This window comes from Ranitomeya variabilis, chromosome 5, assembly GCF_051348905.1.
Source record: "Ranitomeya variabilis isolate aRanVar5 chromosome 5, aRanVar5.hap1, whole genome shotgun sequence".
Taxonomy (NCBI): domain Eukaryota; kingdom Metazoa; phylum Chordata; class Amphibia; order Anura; family Dendrobatidae; genus Ranitomeya; species Ranitomeya variabilis.
Genome location: NC_135236.1, coordinates 473,298,042 through 473,321,930, shown reverse-complemented (window position 1 = coordinate 473,321,930; position 23,889 = coordinate 473,298,042). Strand labels below are relative to the sequence as shown.

The 23,889-nt window shown below is 42.1% G+C and overlaps 1 protein-coding gene across 11 annotated transcripts in view; it reads right to left on the bottom strand.

Annotated features, from left to right (window-relative positions):
* The window catches only part of PPFIA2 (PPFI scaffold protein A2), a 580,573-nt gene that overhangs the window by 101,699 nt on the left and 454,985 nt on the right, over nt 1-23,889 (bottom strand). For all 11 annotated transcript variants that reach the window (XM_077265481.1, XM_077265479.1, XM_077265480.1 and 8 more), the window contains 4 exons: nt 8,738-8,800; nt 5,522-5,613; nt 5,183-5,318; nt 21-241 (listed from right to left, as the gene is read on the bottom strand). In XM_077265481.1, coding sequence (XP_077121596.1) covers nt 21-241; nt 5,183-5,318; nt 5,522-5,613; nt 8,738-8,800 — 512 coding nt within the window. The remainder of the gene's footprint in view (nt 1-20; nt 242-5,182; nt 5,319-5,521; nt 5,614-8,737; nt 8,801-23,889) is intronic.

Genomic DNA, 23,889 nt, shown 5'->3' with positions numbered 1-23,889 from the left:
GACAATTAATAAAATAGTACCTTATTTCTTTATTGATAGCATCTAGCTGCTCTTGAAGCATCATGGCTAATGTCTGAGCATCAGAATGTCCTCCTGGTGACAAGAGGTCCATGGAACTGAAAATAGTTTCACGGTCATCGTCATCTATGTCAGACATTTCTGTGTCACTTTCAAAAGGATGACTGCTAAGGACTCCAATTTGCTGCGTTCGATTCCATTCATGATCACCAAGTGACTTTACCTTTATGGTTTGAAAGAAAAGGGGAAATTTTAGTCTGAAGTTGGAGTAGCTTGTATTACATTGATCTATTCTTAACTAAATATACAGTTTCTGGTGGATGTGTTATTTATGAAGTGAGCAACCATAATATTGATTACAAAGAGGATTAAGATAATAATTCTATCCAAGTGGGAATGAGTAGCTGCACAGATAGATATATAATATCATGGAAAAAGCTTAGGGGTATTATCCCAAATTAGTAAACTATCACCTATCCACAGAATAATAACTTGCTGATCACTTGGGGTTGAGTTGTGGTTGCGGTACTTGACTATCTCTGGCAGTTCCATAAACAATAAATGGAGCATTGGTGGCTACTTCAGAGCCCTGTTCTCGGGATTGATGGGTGTCTCAGTGGTGGAATCCCAATTCCCAAATTAAAAACTAATTACGGTACATCAATTCATATTGTACATGTACAAACAATATCAGTCATTACATAGTAGCACATAATTCTACAATTCAAACAAAAGGAGTTAGAGCCATGCTCACAAGCATACAATATAAAAGATGTTGAGCCAAGTGTCATTAGCATAATTGTACAGATCGTCAGTCATGTGAGAGAATCATCGCTCGTGTTACCCCGGCCAAAGGGGCATTTTCAAGTTGTCTCTTGAGCAGTTTAGAACAATGCAATCTCCTTACAGTTTCTTACCTCCTCATTTCTAGCAATAGTGAATAGTACAAATGTAATATTAGTAGACTTATAAGGGTATGTGCACACGTCAAGATTTCTTGCAGAAATTTCCTGAAGAAAACCGGAAATTTTCTGCAAGAAATCCGCATTTTTTTTTTTGCGTTTTTTTTGCGTTTTTTTTAGCATTTTGCAAGCGTAATTAGCTTGCAGAATGCTACAGTTTTCCATGCGATCTGTAGCATCGCTTGGAAAACTGACTGACAGGTTGGTCACACTTGTCAAACATAGTGTTTGACAAGTGTGATCAACTTTTTACTATAGATGCTGCTTATGCAGCATCTATAGTAAAAGATAGAATGTTTAAAAATAATAAAAAAAATAAAAAAGTGGTTATACTCACCTGCAGACAGCCGATATCCTCAGCGGCGTCCGTTCCTATAGATGGTGTGGTTCAGGACCTTCGATGACGTCGCGGTCACGTGAGCAGTCACATGACCGGTCTCGCGCCCAATCACAAGACAGCGACATCATCGCAGGTCCTGAACCACACCATCTATAGGAACCGAAGAGGCAGCATGCAGCGGTGAGAGGTGGGAACACTCCGGGGGCCATCGAAGGTGAGTATATGACTATTTTTTATTTTAATTCTTTTTTTTTGACCAATTATATGGTGCCCAGTCCATGGAGGAGAGTCTCCTCTCCTCCACCCTGGGTACCAACCGCACATAATCTGCTTACTTCCCGCATGGTGGGCACAGCCCCGTGCAGAAAGTAAGCAGATCAACGCACTCCTAGGTGTGCGGAATCCCCGCAATTCCGCAAATTTAATGAACATGTTGCTTTTTTTTCCGCGATGCGATTTTTTCTCGGATGTGCACAAAATATGCGGAATACACTGAAAATAATGGGAGGCATATGTAAGCGTTTTTTCGCGTTTTTTTCGCGTTTTTATCATGTTTTTATAGCGAAAAAACACGAAAAAAACGCGAAAAATACTGAACGTGTGCACATGGCCTAAGGGTACCGTCACACAGTGCCATTTTCATCGCTACGATGGCACGATTCGTGACGTTGCAGCGTCGTATGATTATCGCTCCAGCGTCGTAGACTGCGGTCACACGTTGCAATACACGGCGCTGGAGCGATAATTTCATGACGTATTTGCGATGTAGAAGCCGTTGGTTACTGTGCGCACATCGTATACAACCTGTGTCACACGATGCAATCATGCCGCCACAGCGGGACACTAGACGACGAAAGAAAGTTTCAAACGATCTGCTACGACGTACGATTCTCAGCGGGGATCCGGATCGCAGTAGCGTGTCAGACACTACGATATCGTAACGATATCGCTAGAACGTCACGAATCGTGCCGTCGTAGCGATGAAAATGGCACTGTGTGACGGTACCCTAAGTCCAGCACAAGTTCTGCTATAATGCAGTTAGCAATCAGTGGTTTGTTCTGAGTCTACACTGATATCCCGGTATTTACACATGGAGATAAAAAGGTTTGAACAAGCACACACGTCTCAGGGTATGTGCACATGTTGCGGATTTCTTGCAGAAATTTCCTGAAGAAAACCGGAAATTTTCTGCAAGAAATCCGCATTTTTTTTTTGCGTTTTTTTTCCGTTTTTTTCGCGGTTTTTTTAGCATTCTGCAAGCGTAATTAGCTTGCAGAATGCTAAAGTTTTCCAAGCGATCTGTAGCATCGCTTGGAAAACTGACTGACAGGTTGGTCACACTTGTCAAACATAGCGTTTGACAAGTGTGACCAACTTTTTACTATAGATGCAGCTTATGCAGCATCTATAGTAAAAGATAGAATGTTTAAAAATAATAAAAAAAATAAAAAAATGCTTATACTCACCCAGACATCTCCTCAGCGGCGTCCGTTCCTCTTCCTATAGCTGGTCTGTGCGCACAGGACCTTCCGTGACGTCACGGTCACGTGAGCGGTCACATGACCGCTCACGACCAATCACAGGACAGTGACATCATCGGCAGGTCTTTCACCGCACACCAGCTACAGGAACCGAAGCGACAGCGTGCAGTGGAGGCGGGAAGACATCGAGGGTGAGTATAGGACTCTTTTTTATTTTAATTCTTATTTTTTGACCACTTATATGGTGCCCAGTCCGTGGAGGAGAGTCTCCTCTCCTCCACCCTGGGTACCAACCGCACATAATCTGCTTACTTCCCGCATGGTGGGCACAGCCCCGTGCGGGAAGTAAGCAGATCAATGGACCCCTAGGTGTGCGGAATCCCCTGCAATTCCGCATTTTAATGAACATGTTGCTTTTTTTTCCGCGATGCGATTTTTTCGCGGAAAAAAAGGCTACATTTGCACAAAAAATGCGGAATACACTTAAAATAATAGGAGGCATATGTAAGCGTTTTTTTCGCGTTTTTATCACGTTTTTATATCGAAAAAACGCGAAAAAAACGCGAAAAATACTTAACGTGTGCACATGGCCTCAGAGAAGAGAACTGAGATTAGGAAATCTGCTGTAAGGCCATGTGCACACGTTCAGGATTTTTCGCGTTTTTTTCGCTATAAAAATGGGATAAAAACGCGAAAAAAACGCTTATATATGCCTCCTATTATTTACAGGGTATTCCGCATTTTTTGTGCAAATGTTGCAATTTTTTCCGCGAAAAAATCGCATCGCGGAAAAAAAAGCAACATGTTCATTAAAAATGCGGAATTGCGGGGATTCCGCACACCTAGGAGTGCATTGATCTGCTTACTTCCCGCACGGGGCTGTGCACACCATGCGGGAAGTAAGCAGATTATGTGCGGTTGGTACCCAGGGTGGAGGAGAGGAGACTCTCCTCCACGGACTGGGCACCATATAATTGGTCAAAAAAAAAGAATTAAAATAAAAAATAGTCCTTTACTCACCCTTTGATGGACCCCGAAGTGTTCCCGCCTCTCCGGTGCATGCTCTCTCTTCGGTTCCTATAGATGGTGTGGTTCAGGACCTGTGATGACGTCACTGTCTTGTGATTGGTCGCGTGACCGCTCATGTGACTCACGCGACCAATCACAAGCCGCGACGTCATCACAGGTCCTGAACCACACCGGCATCTATAGGAACGGACGCCGCTGAGGAGATCGTCTGGGTGAGTATAATCATTTTTTATTTTTTTTATTGTTTTTAAACATTCTATCTTTTACTATACATGCTGCAAAAGCAGCATCTATAGTAACAAGTTGGTCACACTTGTCAAACAGTATGTTTGACAAGTGTGACCAACTTGTCAGTCAGTTTTCCAAGCGATGCTACAGATCGCTTGGAAAACTTTAGCATTCTGCAAGCTAATTACTCTTGCAGAATGCTAAAAAAACGCGAAAAAAACGGGAAAAAAACGGGAAAAAAACGCAAAAAGAAAATGCGGATTTCTTGCAGAAAATTTCCGGTTTTCTTCAGGAAATTTCTGCAAGAAATCCGGACGTGTGCACATACCCTAAGGCTGTGTGCACACGTTGCTGATTTTTCACGTTTTTTCAAGATAAAAACGCTATAAAACAGCAAAAAAACAGCATACAATATGCATCCAATCATTTAGAATGAATTCCGCATGTTTTGTGCACATGATGCTTTTTTTCCGCCAAAAAAATGCATCGCGGTAAAAAACGCAGCATGTTCATTAATTTTGCGTTTTTTTGCGGATTTCCCACTATAAAATGCATTGGGAAATGTCCGGAAAAAAACGCACAAAAAACGCGGCAAAAACGCGGCAAAAATGCGTCAAAACCGCATGCAGATTTCTTGCAGAAAATTTCAGGTTTTTCTCAGGAATTTTCTGCAAGAAATCCTGACGTGTGCACATAGCCTATATATAAGTTGTGGACTGGTGACTTATACACTTATCTCTTCAGCAAATGAAAAAGAAACAGGGAAACAGCAAGCTGTACTGCTGTATTAAAATCAATGCACTAGAGAGAGATGACTGGGATGATAAAAGTTAACCCCTCTCTTGAAATGTATCTACAGTGCACCTTTGGCCTGACGATAGAGGACGGGCTCCATGGAAATGAGCTGTACACTATAAAACATAAAAACTCTCAGTGAAGAAGAATGACATTAGGTAGTCATTGGCCAAATTATTTATTTTCACACTGTCTAAGTAAAGCAATTTAAGAACTTAAGAACACCTCTTTAAGGTAAAAATTATTATTATTGGTGTCACAACTCACAAAGATCAAAGATTTTGAAAGTATATCTAATGCACAGCAAGAAACCGTTTCAAATCCATACCTTAGGCTCTTCCCGTCTTATTCCCATTCTTCCTCTGCGTGGCCTCCTAATAACTTTAGTAGAGCGATAATCTGGCTGTGAATCTACCAGTGAACTCACAGAGTACCTCAAATCTGCTGAAGTGTCTAAGTGAGGCCTAAGAGAAAAACAAACATCCTAAAAAATTGGCTACATTAATAAAAGAGAAGAAATGGAAATCTAAGCTGATTACTGCATGGTTGAATAGTTAAATCAAAGATCAAAATGATTGCCCAATTATGGGTGCACACTGTTACATAACCGTACTGGTAACCACTATAAATAAACAGATATCTCATTATCCTTTTCTCCAAAAATTACCTTGTTAAAGTTGGTTCTATCAAGGACCCAGTTCGTATCTTCATCTGGTCAAGTTCTACTCTAAGTTTTTCAATTTCTTCTGCTAATCGATCCTTAGAAAGAAAAGGTAAAAAAACAAAAAACAAAGTTTAAACATCGCCTACGAGTCTTATATTCTGAATATTAGTCACTGAGGAGATACAAAAATCAACCCAAGAGTAACGCCTAACCCATCTAACCTATCACACGGAAAAAGGGAGGCCTTATACTCCCTGGACAATAATCTAAATATTTTCAGCAAACCATCTGATAAGAGTGGGAACCTTGTAGTTATGGATAGGAAAGAGTATGTTTTTATGAGTAACTCTCTCTTATCAGATCATATCACATATGAAGTTCTCCGTAAGGATCCAATACCAGATAATCTTTAGAATTATGTGGCCTACTCATGGAGGCACATGGTAGCAACGTGATCTCAAAAAAATGAACTTGAATTCCTCCTCCCCAAACATTCTATGACTGCAACGTTCTACTCTCTCCCAAAAATCCACAAAAGGATACAATCCCAAGGACGCCCTTTTGTCTCTGGTTTTGATGCTCTATGCCAGACTTCTAATATTTACCTAAATCAAATTTTTCACCCCTTTGTTACTGAAGTGCCATCTTACCTCAGGGCCTCCAATGACTTGCTCACCAAAATTGATGGTATAACAATTGATTTGGGAATCATTTTGACATTGATGGAGTCCCTCTACAGTAGTATTCCTCACTCGATAGTCATTCAGGCAGCTGAATACTACTTAAACATTGGAGGAGTCCATCTTCTACCTCATAATAGGTCCCTACTGAATCTCTTTTTAATTACAACTTCTTGATTTTCAATGGAAAATTCTACTACCAGCTCAGGTGCACTGCTATGGGGGTCCATGTGCTCCCACTTATGCCAACATGCTCCTGAGCTGGTGGTGGAAACAGTGGTGTTCCAGGACAGGGATATAGTCCAGGGTCCTTAATTTCAATTTTGAGAATGTTATATAGATGATATCCTCGTCTTATTGTCAGGATCTTGTCTTTTGAATGTTTTTTGGCCCACCTTAACATAATAACAAAGGTCTTACCTTCACATGTGGGCAGGATCTCTTTTCTGGACCTATTTATTACAAAGGAGGCTGATGGCTCTCTGAGAACTTCTATCTATTGGAAATCTAATGACACCAATAGCCTGCTAAGATGGGAGAGCCATCACCCTCACTATTTGAAAAGAGGAAACCCTGAGGGCCAATTTCTGAGACTCCGGAGAAACTGGTTGACACTGATGGACTTCAACATCCAGGTACGTACTCTCAGAAATGGGTTCTTACAGAAAGGCTACCCACCTCAGACTGTGAATTCGGCTTATAGACATGCTCTAGGAAACAATAGAACCACACTACTTATGTCTAAACCAAAAAATACTGATGGGTCGATAACTTGGTGCCATCGATGACCAGACAATAAAGGTCATGGATATATTGAGGAAACACTGGGGGATTCTCCGAAGTGACCCCAATATTTGTTATCTTATTAATTTCACGACAGCCGTAATATTCAGGAGAGAAAAATGAATTTATGACCACGTGGTCGATAGTTTATACACCCCACCCAAAATCATCTGGAACATGGTTGGATTGTAGGGAAGTGGGAATTTTAAATGAGGGTAATGTAGCTTCTGTAGATACAGTGAAGTAAATAATTATTTGATCCCTTGCTGTTTTTTAAGTTTGCCCACTGACAAAGACATGAACAGTCTATAATTTTAAGGGTTAATTTTAACATTGAGAAATAGAATATTAAAAATAAAATTTAGAAAATCACATTGTATAAATTATATAAATGTATTTGCATTTTGCAGTGAGAAATAAGTATGTTATTCCTCTGGCAAACAAGACTTAATAATTGGTGGCAAAACCCTTGTTGGCAAGCACAGCAGTCAGATGTTTTTTGCAGTTGATGATGAGGCTTGCGCACATATCAGTAGGAATTCTGGTCCACTCCTCTTTGCAGATCATCTCCAAATTGTTAAGATTTTGAGGCTGTCGCTTGGCAATTCAAAGCTTCAACTCCCTCCATAAGTTTTCTATGGGATTAAGGGAGCGCAAACCTTCACACCCACTAACCGGAGGCCGTTTTGGGTACATACTGTATATAGACAGGGCCGGGTGACATGCACACTGCCTGTGTCTACTATGCTTGCAAACTGGAGAGTTGTTGTGCTCATTGAAGCAACACTCTTGCTCTTTTTCCCCACTGAGGCATACCCCTGAAGAAATCCAGGATGACCATAAGAAAGGAAAAACGTGTCGGGACTAGGCTGCAAAGTTACAAGTGTAACCGCTAAGTACTATTTCATTACAAGCCATTCAGTCTCAATTTAGGCATTGTTTCTTGTACATATGTTAATCATGTATAATCTATTGAAGTCCACTATCGAAGACATACTTATCTACTGGGATGATACTGCAAAGTTAAAAGCCTAATATCTATTGATAGGTTACCTAGGCCCCATAAAGAACTTGATTATTATTTGAGGTCGTTCACGTGTATCATCTTATTGATGTCCAGCAGTTAGGACTTATGCTTTTGTTTCCTTGGGGTTCCACATGGTCTTATTGTGCTTATTGAGATCTATTAGTATTACTTATGGATATTTAGTGCTTGTGGTATTTCTCTGCACTAACAGCCTAAGCTCACATCAGTACCCAACCAATGGTTAATTATTGGTTTGTACATCTCCTTGGTGGCCTTATATTAGTTTGCTTGTAAGGATTCCATTCACTTCCTGGGTGAATTTTCCAGATAAGTGGGACATTTTTGGTTTTAGGTATGGTCAAATAGTTACATTCTTCGTTGAGCCATGGTGCCACATTGAATTATTAGGGTGCAACCTCCGTGGTTAGAAAGGAAAAAAATGTAGGGCAAACTCAGGCCCTAACACTCTCTCTTCCCTTCCATTGCTTTGACCTGAATGAGAAATTCTTTATACTTTTGCATCTATGTTTGTTTGTACCTCTTATTGAATTAATATTTAATAAAGCTATGTTTTTAGGTGTTTGTTTTTTGGTTGTATACTTATAAGGGCCCCATATGTATATATACTCCATTGGTTGCTCTCCATTCTCAATATTAGCATTGTGCTTATGATTTAAATTACGGCATGCAAAATAGAAAGGCGAACTACGCATCCTTGATCAGTCTTACCTTGTCATGTAAACATTCCTCTAATTGTTTTCTATAATTTTCTGAATCCTGAAGTAAAATGTTCTGCAAGAGATCAAAGATGTAGAAATATAATTCTTGATCATAAACATGCTTATCTAGCTTGTCAAACTTGCATATTTCTTTCAAAAAGGAGATGGAGATAACACATTGCCAGGCATTAAAGAGGTTTTCCCACGAACCAATTACATTTATATGGATAGATCTCAGAATAAAGAAAATTTCCACAAATGCATGTGTTAAAAAATGTTTGTGCTGAGAATCTTATAAAAAAAAATCAAAACGAAAGAATTACGTTTTTTTGGCCACTGCAACATTTCAATAAAATGCAATAAGAGGTGATTACAACATCGTACATAAAGTATTTTTCGGACTATAAGATGCACTTTTTTCCTCTCAAAATGTGGAGTAAAATGGGAGGTGCATCTTATATTCCGGATGTATGAGCTTTGGCTGTGGTGGGGAGGTGGGGGAGCGGTTTGTGTGGAGCATCAGGTCACAGGAGGCTGGAGCTGGTCGCTCCGGCTAACTCCTGTGCCCGCTGCTAAAGAGAAATGAATATGCACTGCATTACATGACCATGGGCGTGGATGTCAATGAATATTCATTTCTTTCTGGCATCCTGGTATGACTGGCCCCTTCCTGTTGCTGGTATGATTGGCCCCATCAGAAAAGATTAAAAAAAAAAACAAAAACATTAGACTTACCTTCCTCCGCTCCCTCGCAGTGTCCTGCTCCAGTGCCAGCAGCTGCCGGAATACTCACCGGACCATTCATCGCAGAGAGCGGTGAGTATCCATTCCTCTTCAGTAGCACATTGATAGACAGAGCCTTCCTGCTGCTGCCGGCGGTCACGTGTGCCAATAAGAGAAATGAGTATTCAGAATATTAATTTCTCTTAAGTATCAGCACACGTGACCGCCGCAGCAGCAGGAAGCCGCTGGCTGACACTGCGCGCTACTGAAGAGGAATGGATACTCACCGCTTTCTGCGATGAATGGTCCCTGTGAGTATTCTGGCATCTGTGCTCTGCTTGTGAGCAGCGCATGATGTCCCTGCCATGTGCTGCTTACCAGCATTAAGCAGCTGCTGGCACCGGAGCAGGATGCTGCGACTGCGAGGGAGCGGAGGAAGGTAAGTGTAATGTTTTTGGTTTTTTTTCTTAATCTTTCCTGATGGGGCCATGCATTCCAGGAACGGGCCAATTATAAAATAAAAAGGATGGGACCAATCATACCAGGAACAGGATGGGGCCATTTATACCAGAAAAAGGTTGGGACTAATCATACCAGAACCTTGATGGGGTCAATCATACCAGTATAAGGATGGGACCAATCATACCAGGACCTTGATGGGGTCAATAATACCAGAATAAGGATGGGACCAATCAAACCAGGACCGTGATGGGGCCCATCATACCAGGATAAGGATGGGGCCATGCATACCAGGATAGGGATGAGGGAGCCATACATACCAAGATAGGGATGAGGGGGGCATGCATACCAGGATAGGGATGAGGAGCCATGCAGACCAGGATAGGGATGAGGGGGCCATGCATACCAGGATAGGGATGTGGGAACCATGCATACAAGGATAGGGATGGGGAGCCATGTGTATCAGAATGGGTATGAGGGGACCATATATACCAGGATAGGGGATATTAAGTACAGAATTGACCATTTTTTTGCTTCCATTTTTTTCCTAATTTCCTCCTCTAATACCTAGGTGTGTCTTATGGTCCAGTGCGTCTTATCGTCCGAAAAATACGGTACCACAAAAAGGTATCAGGAAAAAACATCAGCTCATGGTGCAAAAAATAAACCCTCACCCAGCCCCATATCCTGAAAAGTTAAAGTGTTACGTGTCTCAGAAAATGTCGATACAAGCAAAGATGTTTTATTTTTACAAATTTCTGATTTTTTTCCACCAATAAATAAAAAAAAACTCTATATGTTTGGTATTTGCATAATTGTACTGAACTGGAGAATCATATTGCCCAGTCAGCTTTACCGTATAGTGAACATGGTAAATGAAAAAAAAATGTCATTGTGCCCATGGGGTTATAGAGGGGAGGCCTCCTCCATCTGTTAACCTTCTAAATCCTGATGTCACTATTGACAGCAGCAACTACAGGGTTAAATGGCGGTGATCGGAGTCAACACCGATCGTGGCCAATGCAGCACGGTGTCAGCTATTGTATACAAATAATTCCAGTTTCATTTTAACCCTTTGAGGCTCAACCTCTTCAGGAACAAATCAAGGGAAGAAGTAAATAATCACCCATAGTAAATAGAAATGAGCAAATTGATTCATAAATAATACAATTCATTACGAATTTCCCTCAAACTTTAGATTCTGGTGAATCTGATTTTTTTTAGGTTTTGATATTCAGCAAGTACGCATTTTGCCGTCTTCTTTTGAAGGATGGAGAGCTGTCAAAACAGTAATAAACACTATATACTCATCTGTCCTATGCACGACCCCACTATATGCAGTGGCAGACTCAGTTATCCACGTTAGTCTTCAGCTCTTCTGGTGCTCCAATCGGGTGTCAAAGCCTGGGGTTGTCTTCACACAGTCACTTGATGGTTGAAAGTATATAATTGACGTGTATCACCCCATGCAATAATGTCAATGACAGACGTTCGCACCCTAGTGATCACTTGGAGCAATGCAAGTCATTGACATTAATAATGTAAGATACCACCCGTGTGACTGTGAGGCCAATCGCAGACCTCAGCATTGGAGCAGGTCTGAAGACTGGTGTAGTTAATTGGGGAATTGTGATAGCATAAGGATAAATGAACGGTAGGCCTAGGACTGGTGAGTAAATAATGTTTATATAATGTAAATTACACTACCTCAGCAATACTGGTTGCGTTTGGCAGCAAGGAGCTGACTATCAATCAAGATTACGTCAGCAGTGATGTCTGTCGACAAACGAGCAGAAGAGAAGGAATTACACTATCGATGTGACACTATGGGTAGTGGGAGAATTGGGAAGTAGTAGCTCTAAGCTGGGTGAGATCGTCAGAAAAAGCAGGCAGAAAAAGCAGGTAATTTGGCAATTACCTTCCATTAAAGGGCACCTGTCACCCCGTTTTTTCCGTATGAGAAAAATACTGTTAAATAGGGCCTGAGCTGTGCATTACAACAGTGTATTTTGTGGACCCCGATTCCCCACCTATGCTGCCAAAATACGTTACCAAAGTAACGGCGCAGTAAGTGGCGCAGATGGAGATTGCGGCGGCCATTTTCCTGAAGCCGAGATGCGAATTCTGCTTCAGGAAAATGGCCGCCGCGATCTCCATCTGCGCACACGCGGCATCCCGCGGCCATTTTCCTGAAGCCGCGGGCAGCAGAGCGCTCCATCTGCGCACGCGCGGCCAAAGGAAGATGGCTGCCCCCACCGATCAACAGGGAAATAACGCACATCGCGCTCTTTTCACTCCCCTGTGCAGTGGATTCGGGACCTTGGGCATGCGCAAACCACTACGCCACCAACGGAAAACTAAGCAAGATCTGGGGGAAGACACCACGCCCTTTTGACCAGACCAGCCTGATTGACAGGCGAAAACGGCTACTTTGGTAACGTATTTTGGCAGCATAGGTGGGGAATCGGGGTCCACAAAATACACTGTTGTAATGCACAGCTCAGGCCCTATTTAACAGTATTTTTATCTCATACGGAAAAAACGGGGTGACAGGTGCCCTTTAAGTGTTGAGTCTCATAGTAAAAAAAAAGTCATGGATAACCCTTTAACTGAAGCAATATATAAGGCTTAAAACTGGGTAAGGGAAGTTAAACTGCTACAAACTACAAAGGTGAGGTTGTGGAAGACAGTTTAATGTCACAGGTCAGAAGTCATGGCAAGACTGTATACAGCAACAAGAAAGAAGGTAGTTATACTGCATCAGTTAAGTCTCTACTGGGCAAAAACTTTAAAGCAAACTGAGGTTTCAAAATGTGTTGTTCAAGTTCTTTTAACCCCTTAGCGACCACCGATATGCCTTTTTACGGCGGCAGTTAAGGATACTTATTACTCAGCGCCGTTTTTTAACGACACTGAGAAAAAAGGGTATAGTGCCCCCCAGTGTTGGAAAATCTTTGGGGTGTCAGCTACCAGGTGTAGTTGAGACCCCATAGAACTAGTGTTGAGCATTCCGATACTGCAAATATCGGGTATCGGCCGATATTCGCTGTATCGGAATTCCGATACCGAGTTCCGATATTTTTGTGATATCGGAAATCGGAATTGGAAGTTCCCAGTGTGTGGTTCCCAGGGTCTGGAGGAGAGGAGACTCTCCTTCAGGCCCTGGAATCCATATTCATGTAAAACATAAAGAATAAAAATAAAAAATATGGATATACTCACCCCTCCGGCGGACCCTGGACCTTAGCGGTGTAACCGGCAGCCTCCGTTCCTAAGAATGCAGTGAGTGTAGGACCTGCGATGACGTCGCGGCTTGTGATTGGTCGCGTGAGCGGTCACATGAGCGGTCACGAGACCAATCACAAGCCGCGATGTCATCGAAGGTCCTTCACTCTGCATTCTTAGGAACGGAGGCAGACGCTTGCAGCGGTGACAGCCAGGGGCCGTCGAGGGTGAGTATATCCATATTTTTTATTTTTATTCTTTATTTTTTACATGAATATGGATCCCAGGGCCTGAAGGAGAGTTTCCTCTCCTTCAGACCCTGGGAACCATACAGGATACCTTCCGATATTTGTGTCCCATTGACTTGTATTGGTATCGGGTATCGGTATCGGCGATATCCAATATTTTTTGGATATAGGCCGATCCAATCCGATACCGATACTTTTGAATATCGGAAGGTATCGCTCAACACTACATAGAACATGATCAAGTCCGGTTTTTACAATTCTGTCATGTGATTGCCGTTATTCACCGAATAACGGCGATAACATAAAAAAAGTCTGATTTAAAATCCATTTCTCTCTCCTCTGATATGATCTAATACAGTGTTCCCCCCCAACTCGGGTCCTCAAGAGCCACCAACAGGTCATGTTTTCAGAATTTCCTTAGTATTTCACAGGGGATAATTGCATCACCTGTGCAATACTAGGGAAATCCTGAAAACATGATCTGTTGGTGGCTCTTGAGGACTGGAGTTGGAGAACACTGATCTAACATATCAGAAAAGAGAGAAACTAGGTCCCCGAGCCCCCCACGGTACCTTAGGTACCAGATCCGTAATCCCCCGGGTCCCTTGCCTTCTACTGCAGAAAGAGAATGGCGTGAGCATGCAAAGTACGCCCGCCAAGATCTGCAACCCTGTACCCAACAACCGCTGTTAATTTTCTGATTGGCTGCTCACTTTCTATTACTGTGATAGACCCTATCACAGTGATCAAAAGCCCCCAATATTAGTAAATATGGCAGCATTTGGGCTGTGCCTCTCTCTCCTTGTAGTTGTTTTGGAAGTGAAGATAGAAACACTACATTGGAGTGCTGCCCTGTCAGAGAATAGAAAGTGAAAAAAAAATCACATTTCTACCTCCGAGTCTGTAAATCTCCTAAACCGAAATGATCACTCCCCTTTCTGTGTCATCCCCCTTGTCAGATTATTTTTTTTTATTTTATAATTTTTTTTTTAAACTTTTTCCAGTTAGGGTTAAGATTAGGATTAGTCAATTTTTTTCAAAAGTAAAAAAAAATACTAGTGTTAGATTAGGTTTAGGGCTAGTAGTGTTAGATTAGGGTTAGTTTTTTTCTTAGGCAGGCGAATAATGCAATGGCCTGCAGAACATTTAGCACAGAGCAAGCGTACAGCCTGCTTTGCTCCTGCAGTGAAATTGATTCTGCCTCTTAATCTGCCTCGGAAGTAGAGCAACTTTCAGACAGTGATGGCGATTCTTACTCCACGGGATACCATAGCTTGACGGTAGAGGAGTCAGTCATCACTGATGAAGCTTCAGAGGCAGGACCAAGTACCGCAGTCTTTTCACTGCTGTGGTATCACGAAAGACCATTTTCCACTCAAATTCACCCATTTTATTTTTAGCGGGCCCTGGAATAAAATTAGATGTCACCAATTTTACCCATTTTGATTTTTTCCAAATTTTCGTTACCCAGAAGTATTACAATTAATTACTCACCAATCCAATTTATATACCCGACAATATATCTCCCAAAAACCCATTGCCTTTCATTGCCGTTCCAGTATCCTCACAAAAAAATGTTGGGGCATGACTCTGAACATAGGATAAGTAAAAAAAGCACACTCCGTTCCTACTGGGCAACAAAATCTGTCCACAGCACCCCTGTATTTTCTGTCATGTCACAGGCGTGTTTTCAAGCCCTAATGAAATTCCTCAATTTAAGCGATAATTCCCAAGACACCCAAAGAACTGAAATCAACTATGATCGGCTAAACAAATTGAAACCCTGAATTTCCCTCCTACAACATTCCTATACATTCTAAATTCCTATACCCCGGAGCAAAATGTGGCAGTTGACGAGTCCTTGATGAGATACAAGGGCCATCTGACATTCTGCCAATTAATCCCCTCCAAGAGAGCAAAATACAACGTCAAGCTCTACAAAAAGTGTGAGAGCACATCGCACTAGCCATCCACTTTCCTAATATAAGAAGATAGGGACTGCCAAATTAGCCCCCCAAACTGTCCCTACACAATTGGCATCCCAGGTAAAATTGTTTGGTAGCTAATGACACCTTTTCTCCATCAAGGGTACAACATGTATATGGACAACTATTATACAAGCATCCCCCTATACAAATCCCTCCACACTGCAAATACAGAGGCCTGTGGGACAGTCAGGAAAAACTGAGTGGGGTTTCTGTCACAGTTCATGTCCAGAAGTTTGGAGAAAGGGCTGACATTCTTACTTGCAAATTCTTGCAGTGAAGTGGAAGGACATCTACATGCTAACCACACTGCAATCTGTGTTACAGATTACATTAAATTTATGGATGGCATTGACCTATCAGACCACGTGCTTCAACCATACCTGATGAAGCATAAGACCAGGGTCTGGTATCAAAAGGTAGCAATCTACCTCATCCAGATTGCTACCTACAACAGTTTTGTCCTGTACAAAAAATCCCAAGGAGCGCTCACTTTCCACCAGATCCAGGAGAAAATTGTTCAGTGTCTCATATTTGACTTGATGGCACAGTAGGATGCCTTCGAGTACGAGGATGTCCATAGATTTGCAGAGCGCCATTTTCTTTGCCAATCCCTACCCAAAAGTATCCCCAAAAAAGATGCCAAGTTTGTAGGAAGCATGGTAGAAGAAGTGATTCCCGTACTACTGCCCCATGTGCCCATCCCAACCAGGCCTTTGTATCTCCCTCTGTTTTGAGACCCACCACATCTTACAATTATTAGGTTTTTTTTTTTCAAATAATTTATATATTCTGCTTAGTGGGCCCCAGTAAAGTAATTTTTATGGAAAAAGTAATGAAGAGAATATTTTCGTCAGTAAATCACATTTTACCCGATTTCACAATTAATTCCAGGACTTTATTAATCACATACCAAATTCTTGTGCACATGCTCATGTCTGTATACAGAACTTTTTGACTACATGTGGGGCATCACTGTGCTCATAAGAAAGTGGGTAACAAATTGTGGGAATAAAAGGGGAGAAGCCAGCGCTGCTTGTGGTCAAAAGTGCACATTCACATATTAATTTCTAACTGTATATCAAAATGAGACATTTAGCAAACAATTGATGAATTCTTTGAGCCACACCACCATGCCAAGGCATTCTCATAATGGGGCAGTCCTACTCTATAATTTTTATATTCGCTGTGCCATTACGGCCTCCTAAATGTGTTTGAAGCAACATCACATTAATCCCACTTTACGTTTTTTATATTCACTGTGCCATTACGGCCTCCTAAATGTATTAAAAGTGGGACCATATTGAATGCAAACTGTACCTGTAGCTAGGGCCGGACTGGCCATTTGTCAATTCTGGCAAATGCCAGAAGGGCTGGTCTGCTTGTGTGCTGCCTTGTGTGCTACGTTGTTAACAGAATCAATGTTCTCAAGGCACCCATACTGTTAACAGTTGTGACGGAGTACAAAGCCGGTCACTCCATCCCTTACCTCAGCATGCCGTGGGTATAAGTAGAAATATTGGTCTTGTAGTAAATCTTTCTTTCCTCCATCCAGGGTAATAATAGTAATATATCCCATCTGGTTATTGGGGATGGGGACACCATGGGCCTGTGTGATTTCAAATGCCAGGGCTGAATTTCATCCCCAGTCCGTACCTGCCTGTAGCGTTTCAGAATCACTCCCATGGCGCCAGAAAGGGTACGCGCAGATAAAGGTTGACCAGGTCCAAACATAGACATTTCAGATCTGACCTCCACACTGCCTGACCAGCACCACAGATAAACAGTGAGACAGGCCCAGGCACAGGTGCACAACTCAAACAGAGCCTGGGGCAGGGCAGGGATGCTGTATGTGTGTACAGCAGCCTAGATCAATCACAATGAAAACAGAAAGAATGGCGTGCATGACCTAGCATGTCTGGGCCTGTCTCACTCTTTAACTGTGGTGCTGGTCAGGTAGTGTGGAGGTCAGATCTGAAATGTCTATGTTTGGACCTGGTCGGCCTTTATCTGCGCGTACCATTTCTGGCGCCATGGGAGTGATTCTGAAACACTACAGGTACAGTTTGCATTCAATATGGTCCCGCTTTTAATACATTTAGGAGGCCGTAATGGCACAGCGAAAATAAAAAACATAAAGTAGGATTAATGTGGTCTTGTGGTCTTGCTTCCAACACATTTAGGAGGCCGTAATGGTACAGTGAATATAAAAATCTTAGAGTAGGACTGCCCCATTATGAGAATGCCTTGGCATGGCGGGGTGGCTCAAAGAATTAATCAATTGTTTGCCAAATGTCTCATTCTGATATACAGTTAGAAATTAATATGTGCATGTGCACTTTTGACCACATGCAGCACTGGCTTCTCCTCTTTTATTCCCACAATTTGTTACCCACTTTCTTATGAGCACAGTGATGCCCCACATGTAGTCATTGCGTTCTGACCATAAGCAGCGCGGGCTTCTCCCCTTTTATTTTAACAAATTGTGGGGTCCACTTTTTGGTGTGATCTCTGGCAAAAGAAAGCAAATTTGAGCTAAAGCAAGATTTTTGTGAAAAAAAATTACTTGTTCAATATTACGACCTAATTTTATCAAATTCTGTGTCGTACCAGTGGGTTCAAAACTCTCACTATACCCATGGATAAAATCTTTGAGGGGTGTAGTTTCCAAAAGGGGGTCACTTGTAGGGGGTTTCTACTGTTTAGGCACATAAGGGGCTCTCCAAACCAGACATGGCGTTCAGAATCGATTCCAGACAATTTTGTGTTTAAAGGTCAAACTGTGCTCCTTCCCTTCAGATCCCTGCCGTGCACCCAAATGGTGTTTTTTCCCCACATATGGGATATCAGCATGCTTAGGAGAAATTGTACAACAAATTTTGGGGTATATTTTCTATTGTTACCCTGGTGAAAATAAAATAAAAATTGTGTCTGAAGTAAGATTTTTGTGAAAAAAGTTAAATGTTAATCTTTTCCTTCCACGTTGCTTCAGTTCCTGTGAAGCACATGAAGGGTTAATACACTTCTTGTATGCATTTTTGAGCACCTCGAGGGGTGTAGTTTTTAGAATGGTGTCACTTTTTGGAATTTTCTGTCATACTGACCCCTCAAATGTAAGGTGGGCCCTAAAAAAATAGTTTTGTAAATTTTGTTGAAAAAAAATAGAAATTGCTGGTCAACTTTTAATCATAACTTTCTAAAAACAATGTTGTTTCAAAAATTGTGCTGATGTAAAGTAGACATGTGGGAAATGTTATTTATTAACTATTTTTGTGTGATGTAACTCTCTGATTTAAGGGTATAAGAATTCAAAGTTTGAAAATTGCAAAATTATTATTACTAATAATATGCAAGGAAGAAACTAAAGGGCACTTTATACAGACTATCTACTTCTGTAACTTGATTGACTGATAATAAGTATATATAAATACCAGGACCTCTGGGGTAAATAGGCACTTGCACTTTATTTTATTACCATATGTGTGAATGTGATGTCGGCATGTGTCTCGGCTACCACCCCGACGACGACGTTTCGACAACTATTAACATTTCTATTTTTGAAAGCATTCTTACTTTGCAGCATTTTTTCCACAACTGCCTAAAACTTTGGCACAGTACTTTATATTTCATGAAATTCATCAGAAACAAATCATGCATCTATTAGGACATGAACACTTTAAATCAATCTGTCAATTCCTTAGTAAATTGATTTTGCATCAGCATGTTTAGCACTAATATATTGGTCCCGGCATCCAGTGGCAACTGGAAAAATGGACCATTATAACATCAGAAAACAATTTCACGTGAAGCTCTTTTGATGAATACTTTACAAACATCTCAATATTTCACTTACTCGCACCGACCTGTTCACATTAATCAGTGTTTCGTGTGATATTTAGCTCGCATGCTTCATCAAATAGCAAAAAATAGATTATTCCAGGTGTATCCACCCAACTGAGTTTGGATTAGATGTGACAAGTACATATTGGCCGGATGTTTTCTGTATACAGCAGTGCACTAATATGCTGCTAATGGATCTGTGAATGCTGCGGCTTTGTGGTTTGTTTTGGCTATTATGAGCCAGGAAAATGTTATCTAAAGTGTAAATGAAGCTCTAAATACATGGGAAATGTGTTGCTACCAGTTCAGATAATGCGCAATGAACAACTGGAGAGCCAGGGACCAAAACTCTCTAGATTTACAGCAGCAGTCATTGTCCCTGATGTTTGGACAGCTTTTCTTACAACTTCTCTATACATTGTGCCATTGCTCTGTTGATCCTCCTTAAAAGGAATCTGTCACCAGGTGTCTCCTACCTCATCTGAGAGCAGCATAATGTAGGAAAACAGACACTAAATCCAATGATGTATAACTTAGTTTACTGGGTGCAGCCGTTCTGACACAATCAGAGTTCTTAGATGCAGGATGAAGCCGAGCTGAGAAAGCTAACCCCGCCTACAGCAGGCTCTCTATGTACAAAGTCCATACACAGCGAGCTGCTGATCAAAAGAGGAGGCGTGGATGGCCAATGAGGCATGCCCTAGCTAGTCACAGCAATGATAATATCCTAGTGATAAAACCTTCACTGTAAGTAAACAACAGCACACAGCTTTAAGACACAGTGACACATCCCTGAATTTTGAGTTTCAGCCTCTACCTCATACTGTCTCCAGATTACATAGCAAAAACCTGCTGACTGTTTCCCTTTAATATGAATTAAAATTGAATGTGTGTTGTTGCTCTTCCTCTTTTCAATAAAATGTCAGTATCAGGAGACTCTCCAGGGACAGAGAAGAATAATGGAGGCATGGCACAATGCAAAGTTCCAGCACAGATGCTTCAGAATTGTTATTTTATGGGGAATGCAAGTGTATGTACTAAAAAAATGATATGTAAGAAAAGCTGACAGTTCTCCTTAAAGGGAACCTGTCATCCCCAAAATCGAGGGTAAGTTAATCCCACCAGCATCAGGGGCTTATCTACAGCATTCTGTAATGCTGTAGATAAGCCCCAGATGTAACCTGAAAGATGAGAAAAAGAGGTTAGATTATACTCACCCAGGGGCGGTCCCGCTTCTGGTCCAGTCCGATGGGTGTCGTGGTCCGGTCCGGCGCCTCCCATCTTCATCAGATGACATCCCTGTTGTGAAATTGGATTCTGGGCTCCCCCGGTGGCCACTTGTGGAATTGTACTTGTGTGCATCATCCCCTCTGTTCACCTGCTCCTATCAGGATGTGGGAGTCGCTATATAACCTTGCTCCTCTGTCAGTTTCATGCCGGTCAACAATGTAATCAGAAGCCTTTCTGTGCATGTTCCTGCTACTAGACAACTCCCAGCTAAGTTGGACTTTTGTCCTTGTGTGTTTTTGCATTTTGTTCCTGTTCACAGCTGCTGTTTCGTTACTGTGTCTGGAAAGCTCTAGTGAGCGGAAATTGCCACTCTGGTGTTATGAGTTAATGCTAGAGTCTTAAAGTAATTTCTGGATGGTGTTTTGATAGGGTTTTCTGCTGACCATGAAAGTGCCCTTTCTGTCTTCTTGCTATCTAGTAAGCGGACCTCGATTTTTGCTAAACCTATTTTCATACTACGTTTGTCATTTCATCTAAAATCACCGCCAATATATGTGGGGGCCTCTGTCTGCCTTTTGGGAAAATTTCTCTAGAGGTGAGCCAGGACTGTCTTTTCCTCTGCTAGGATTAGGTAGTTCTCCGGCTGGCGCTGGGCATCTAGGGATAAAAAAACGTAGGCATGCTACCCGGCCACTTCTAGTTGTGCGGCAGGTTTAGTTCATGGTCAGTATAGTTTCCATCTTCCAAGAGCTAGTTCTCAAATATGCTGGGCTATGTTCTCTCGCCATTGAGAATCACGACAGTTTGACCGGCCCAAAAAAAAAAAAGGGTTAAATTACTGGCTGAGAAAGGAGAGAAAAAAGAAGTCTGCTACAATTTTTTTTTTTTTTCCCTCTAGTTCTGAGTGTGCTCTTAATTGAATCTCTTGCTAGTCTGCCTATACTGCAGCCTTCCTCTCTTTCTCTCCTTCTTATCCTTGAATGGTTCTGTGTTCACCTGTTTCAAATGGATCTTCAGAGTGTAGCTACAGGTTTGAATAATCTCGCCACAAAGGTACAAAATTTGCAAGATTTTGTTGTTCATGCACCTATGTCTGAGCCTAGAATTCCTTTGCCTGAATTCTTCTCGGGGAATAGATCTCACTTTCAAAATTTTAAAAATAATTGCAAATTGTTTTTGTCCCTGAAGTCTCGCTCTGCCGGAGACCCTGCACAGCAGGTCAGGATTGTAATTTCCTTGCTCCGGGGCGACCCTCAAGACTGGGCTTTTGCATTGGCACCAGGGGATCCTGCGTTGCTCAATGTGGATGCGTTTTTTCTGGCCTTGGGGTTGCTTTATGAGGAACCTCATTTAGAGCTTCAGGCGGAAAAGGCCTTGATGTCCTTGTCTCAGGGGCAAGATGAAGCTGAAATATACTGCCAAAAATTCCGCAAATGGTCTGTGCTTACTCAGTGGAATGAGTGCGCCCTGGCGGCGATTTTCAGAGAAGGTCTCTCTGATGCCATTAAGGATGTTATGGTGGGGTTCCCTGTGCCTGCGAGTCTGAATGAGTCCATGACGATGGCTATTCAGATCGATAGGCGTCTGCGGGAGCGCAAACCTGTGCACCATTTGGCGGTGTCTACTGAGAAAACGCCAGAAAATATGCAATGTGATAGAATTCTGTCCAGAAGCGAGCGGCAGAATTTTAGACGAAAAAATGGGTTGTGCTTCTATTGTGGTGATTCAACTCATGTTATATCAGCATGCTTTAAGCGTACTAAGAAGCCTGACAAGTCTGTTTCAATTAGCACTTTACAGTCTAAGTTTATTCTATCTGTGACCCTGATTTGTTCTTTGTCATCTATTACCGCGGACGCCTATGTCGACTCTGGCGCTGCTTTGAGTCTTATGGATTGGTCCTTTGCCAAACGCTGTGGGTATGATTTGGAGCCATTGGAGGCTCCGATACCTCTGAAAGGGATTGACTCCACCCCATTGGCTAGTAATAAACCACAATACTGGACACAAGTGACTATGCGTGTTAATCCGGATCACCAGGAGGTTATTCGCTTTCTGGTGCTGTATAATCTACATGATGTTTTGGTGCTGGGATTGCCATGGCTGCAATCTCATAACCCAGTCCTTGACTGGAGAGCTATGTCTGTGTTAAGCTGGGGATGTAAAGGAACTCATGGGGATGTACCTTTGGTTTCCATTTCATCATCTATTCCCTCTGAGATTCCTGAATTCTTGTCTGACTTTCGTGACGTTTTTGAAGAACCCAAGGTTGGTTCACTACCTCCGCACCGGGAGTGCGATTGTGCCATAGACTTGATCCCGGGTAGTAAATACCCTAAGGGTCGTTTATTTAATCTGTCTGTGCCTGAACACGCGGCTATGCGAGAATATATAAAGGAGTCCTTGGAAAAGGGACATATTCGTCCTTCGTCATCTCCCTTAGGAGCCGGTTTTTTCTTTGTGTCTAAGAAAGACGGCTCTTTGAGGCCGTGTATTGATTATCGACTTTTGAATAAAATCACGGTTAAATATCAATATCCGTTACCACTGCTTACTGATTTGTTTGCTCGTATAAAGGGGGCCAAGTGGTTCTCTAAGATTGATCTCCGTGGGGCGTATAATTTGGTGCGAATCAAGCAAGGGGATGAGTGGAAAACCGCATTTAATACGCCCGAGGGCCATTTTGAGTATTTGGTGATGCCTTTTGGTCTTTCAAATGCCCCTTCAGTCTTCCAGTCCTTTATGCATGACATTTTCCGCGATTATTTGGACAAATTTATGATTGTGTATCTGGATGATATTCTGATTTTTTCGGATGACTGGGACTCTCATGTCCAGCAGGTCAGGAGGGTTTTTCAGGTTTTGCGGTCTAATTCCTTGTGTGTGAAGGGTTCTAAGTGTGTTTTTGGGGTTCAAAAGATTTCCTTCTTGGGATACATTTTTTCCCCCTCTTCCATCGAGATGGATCCTGTCAAGGTTCAGGCTATTGGTGATTGGACGCAACCCTCTTCTCTTAAGAGTCTTCAGAAATTTTTGGGCTTTGCTAACTTTTATCGTCGATTTATTGCTGGTTTTTCTGATGTTGTAAAACCATTGACTGATTTGACTAAGAAGGGTGCTGATGTTGCTGATTGGTCCCCTGATGCTGTGGAGGCCTTTCGGGAGCTCAAGCGCCGCTTTTCTTCCGCCCCAGTGTTGCGTCAGCCTGATGTTGCTCTTCCTTTTCAGGTTGAGGTCGACGCTTCTGAAATCGGAGCTGGGGCGGTGTTGTCGCAGAGAAGTTCCGACTGCTCCGTGATGAGACCTTGTGCTTTTTTTTCCCGTAAATTTTCGCCCGCCGAGCGGAATTATGATATTGGGAATCGGGAGCTTTTGGCCATGAAGTGGGCTTTTGAGGAGTGGCGTCACTGGCTTGAGGGGGCCAGACATCAGGTGGTGGTATTGACTGACCA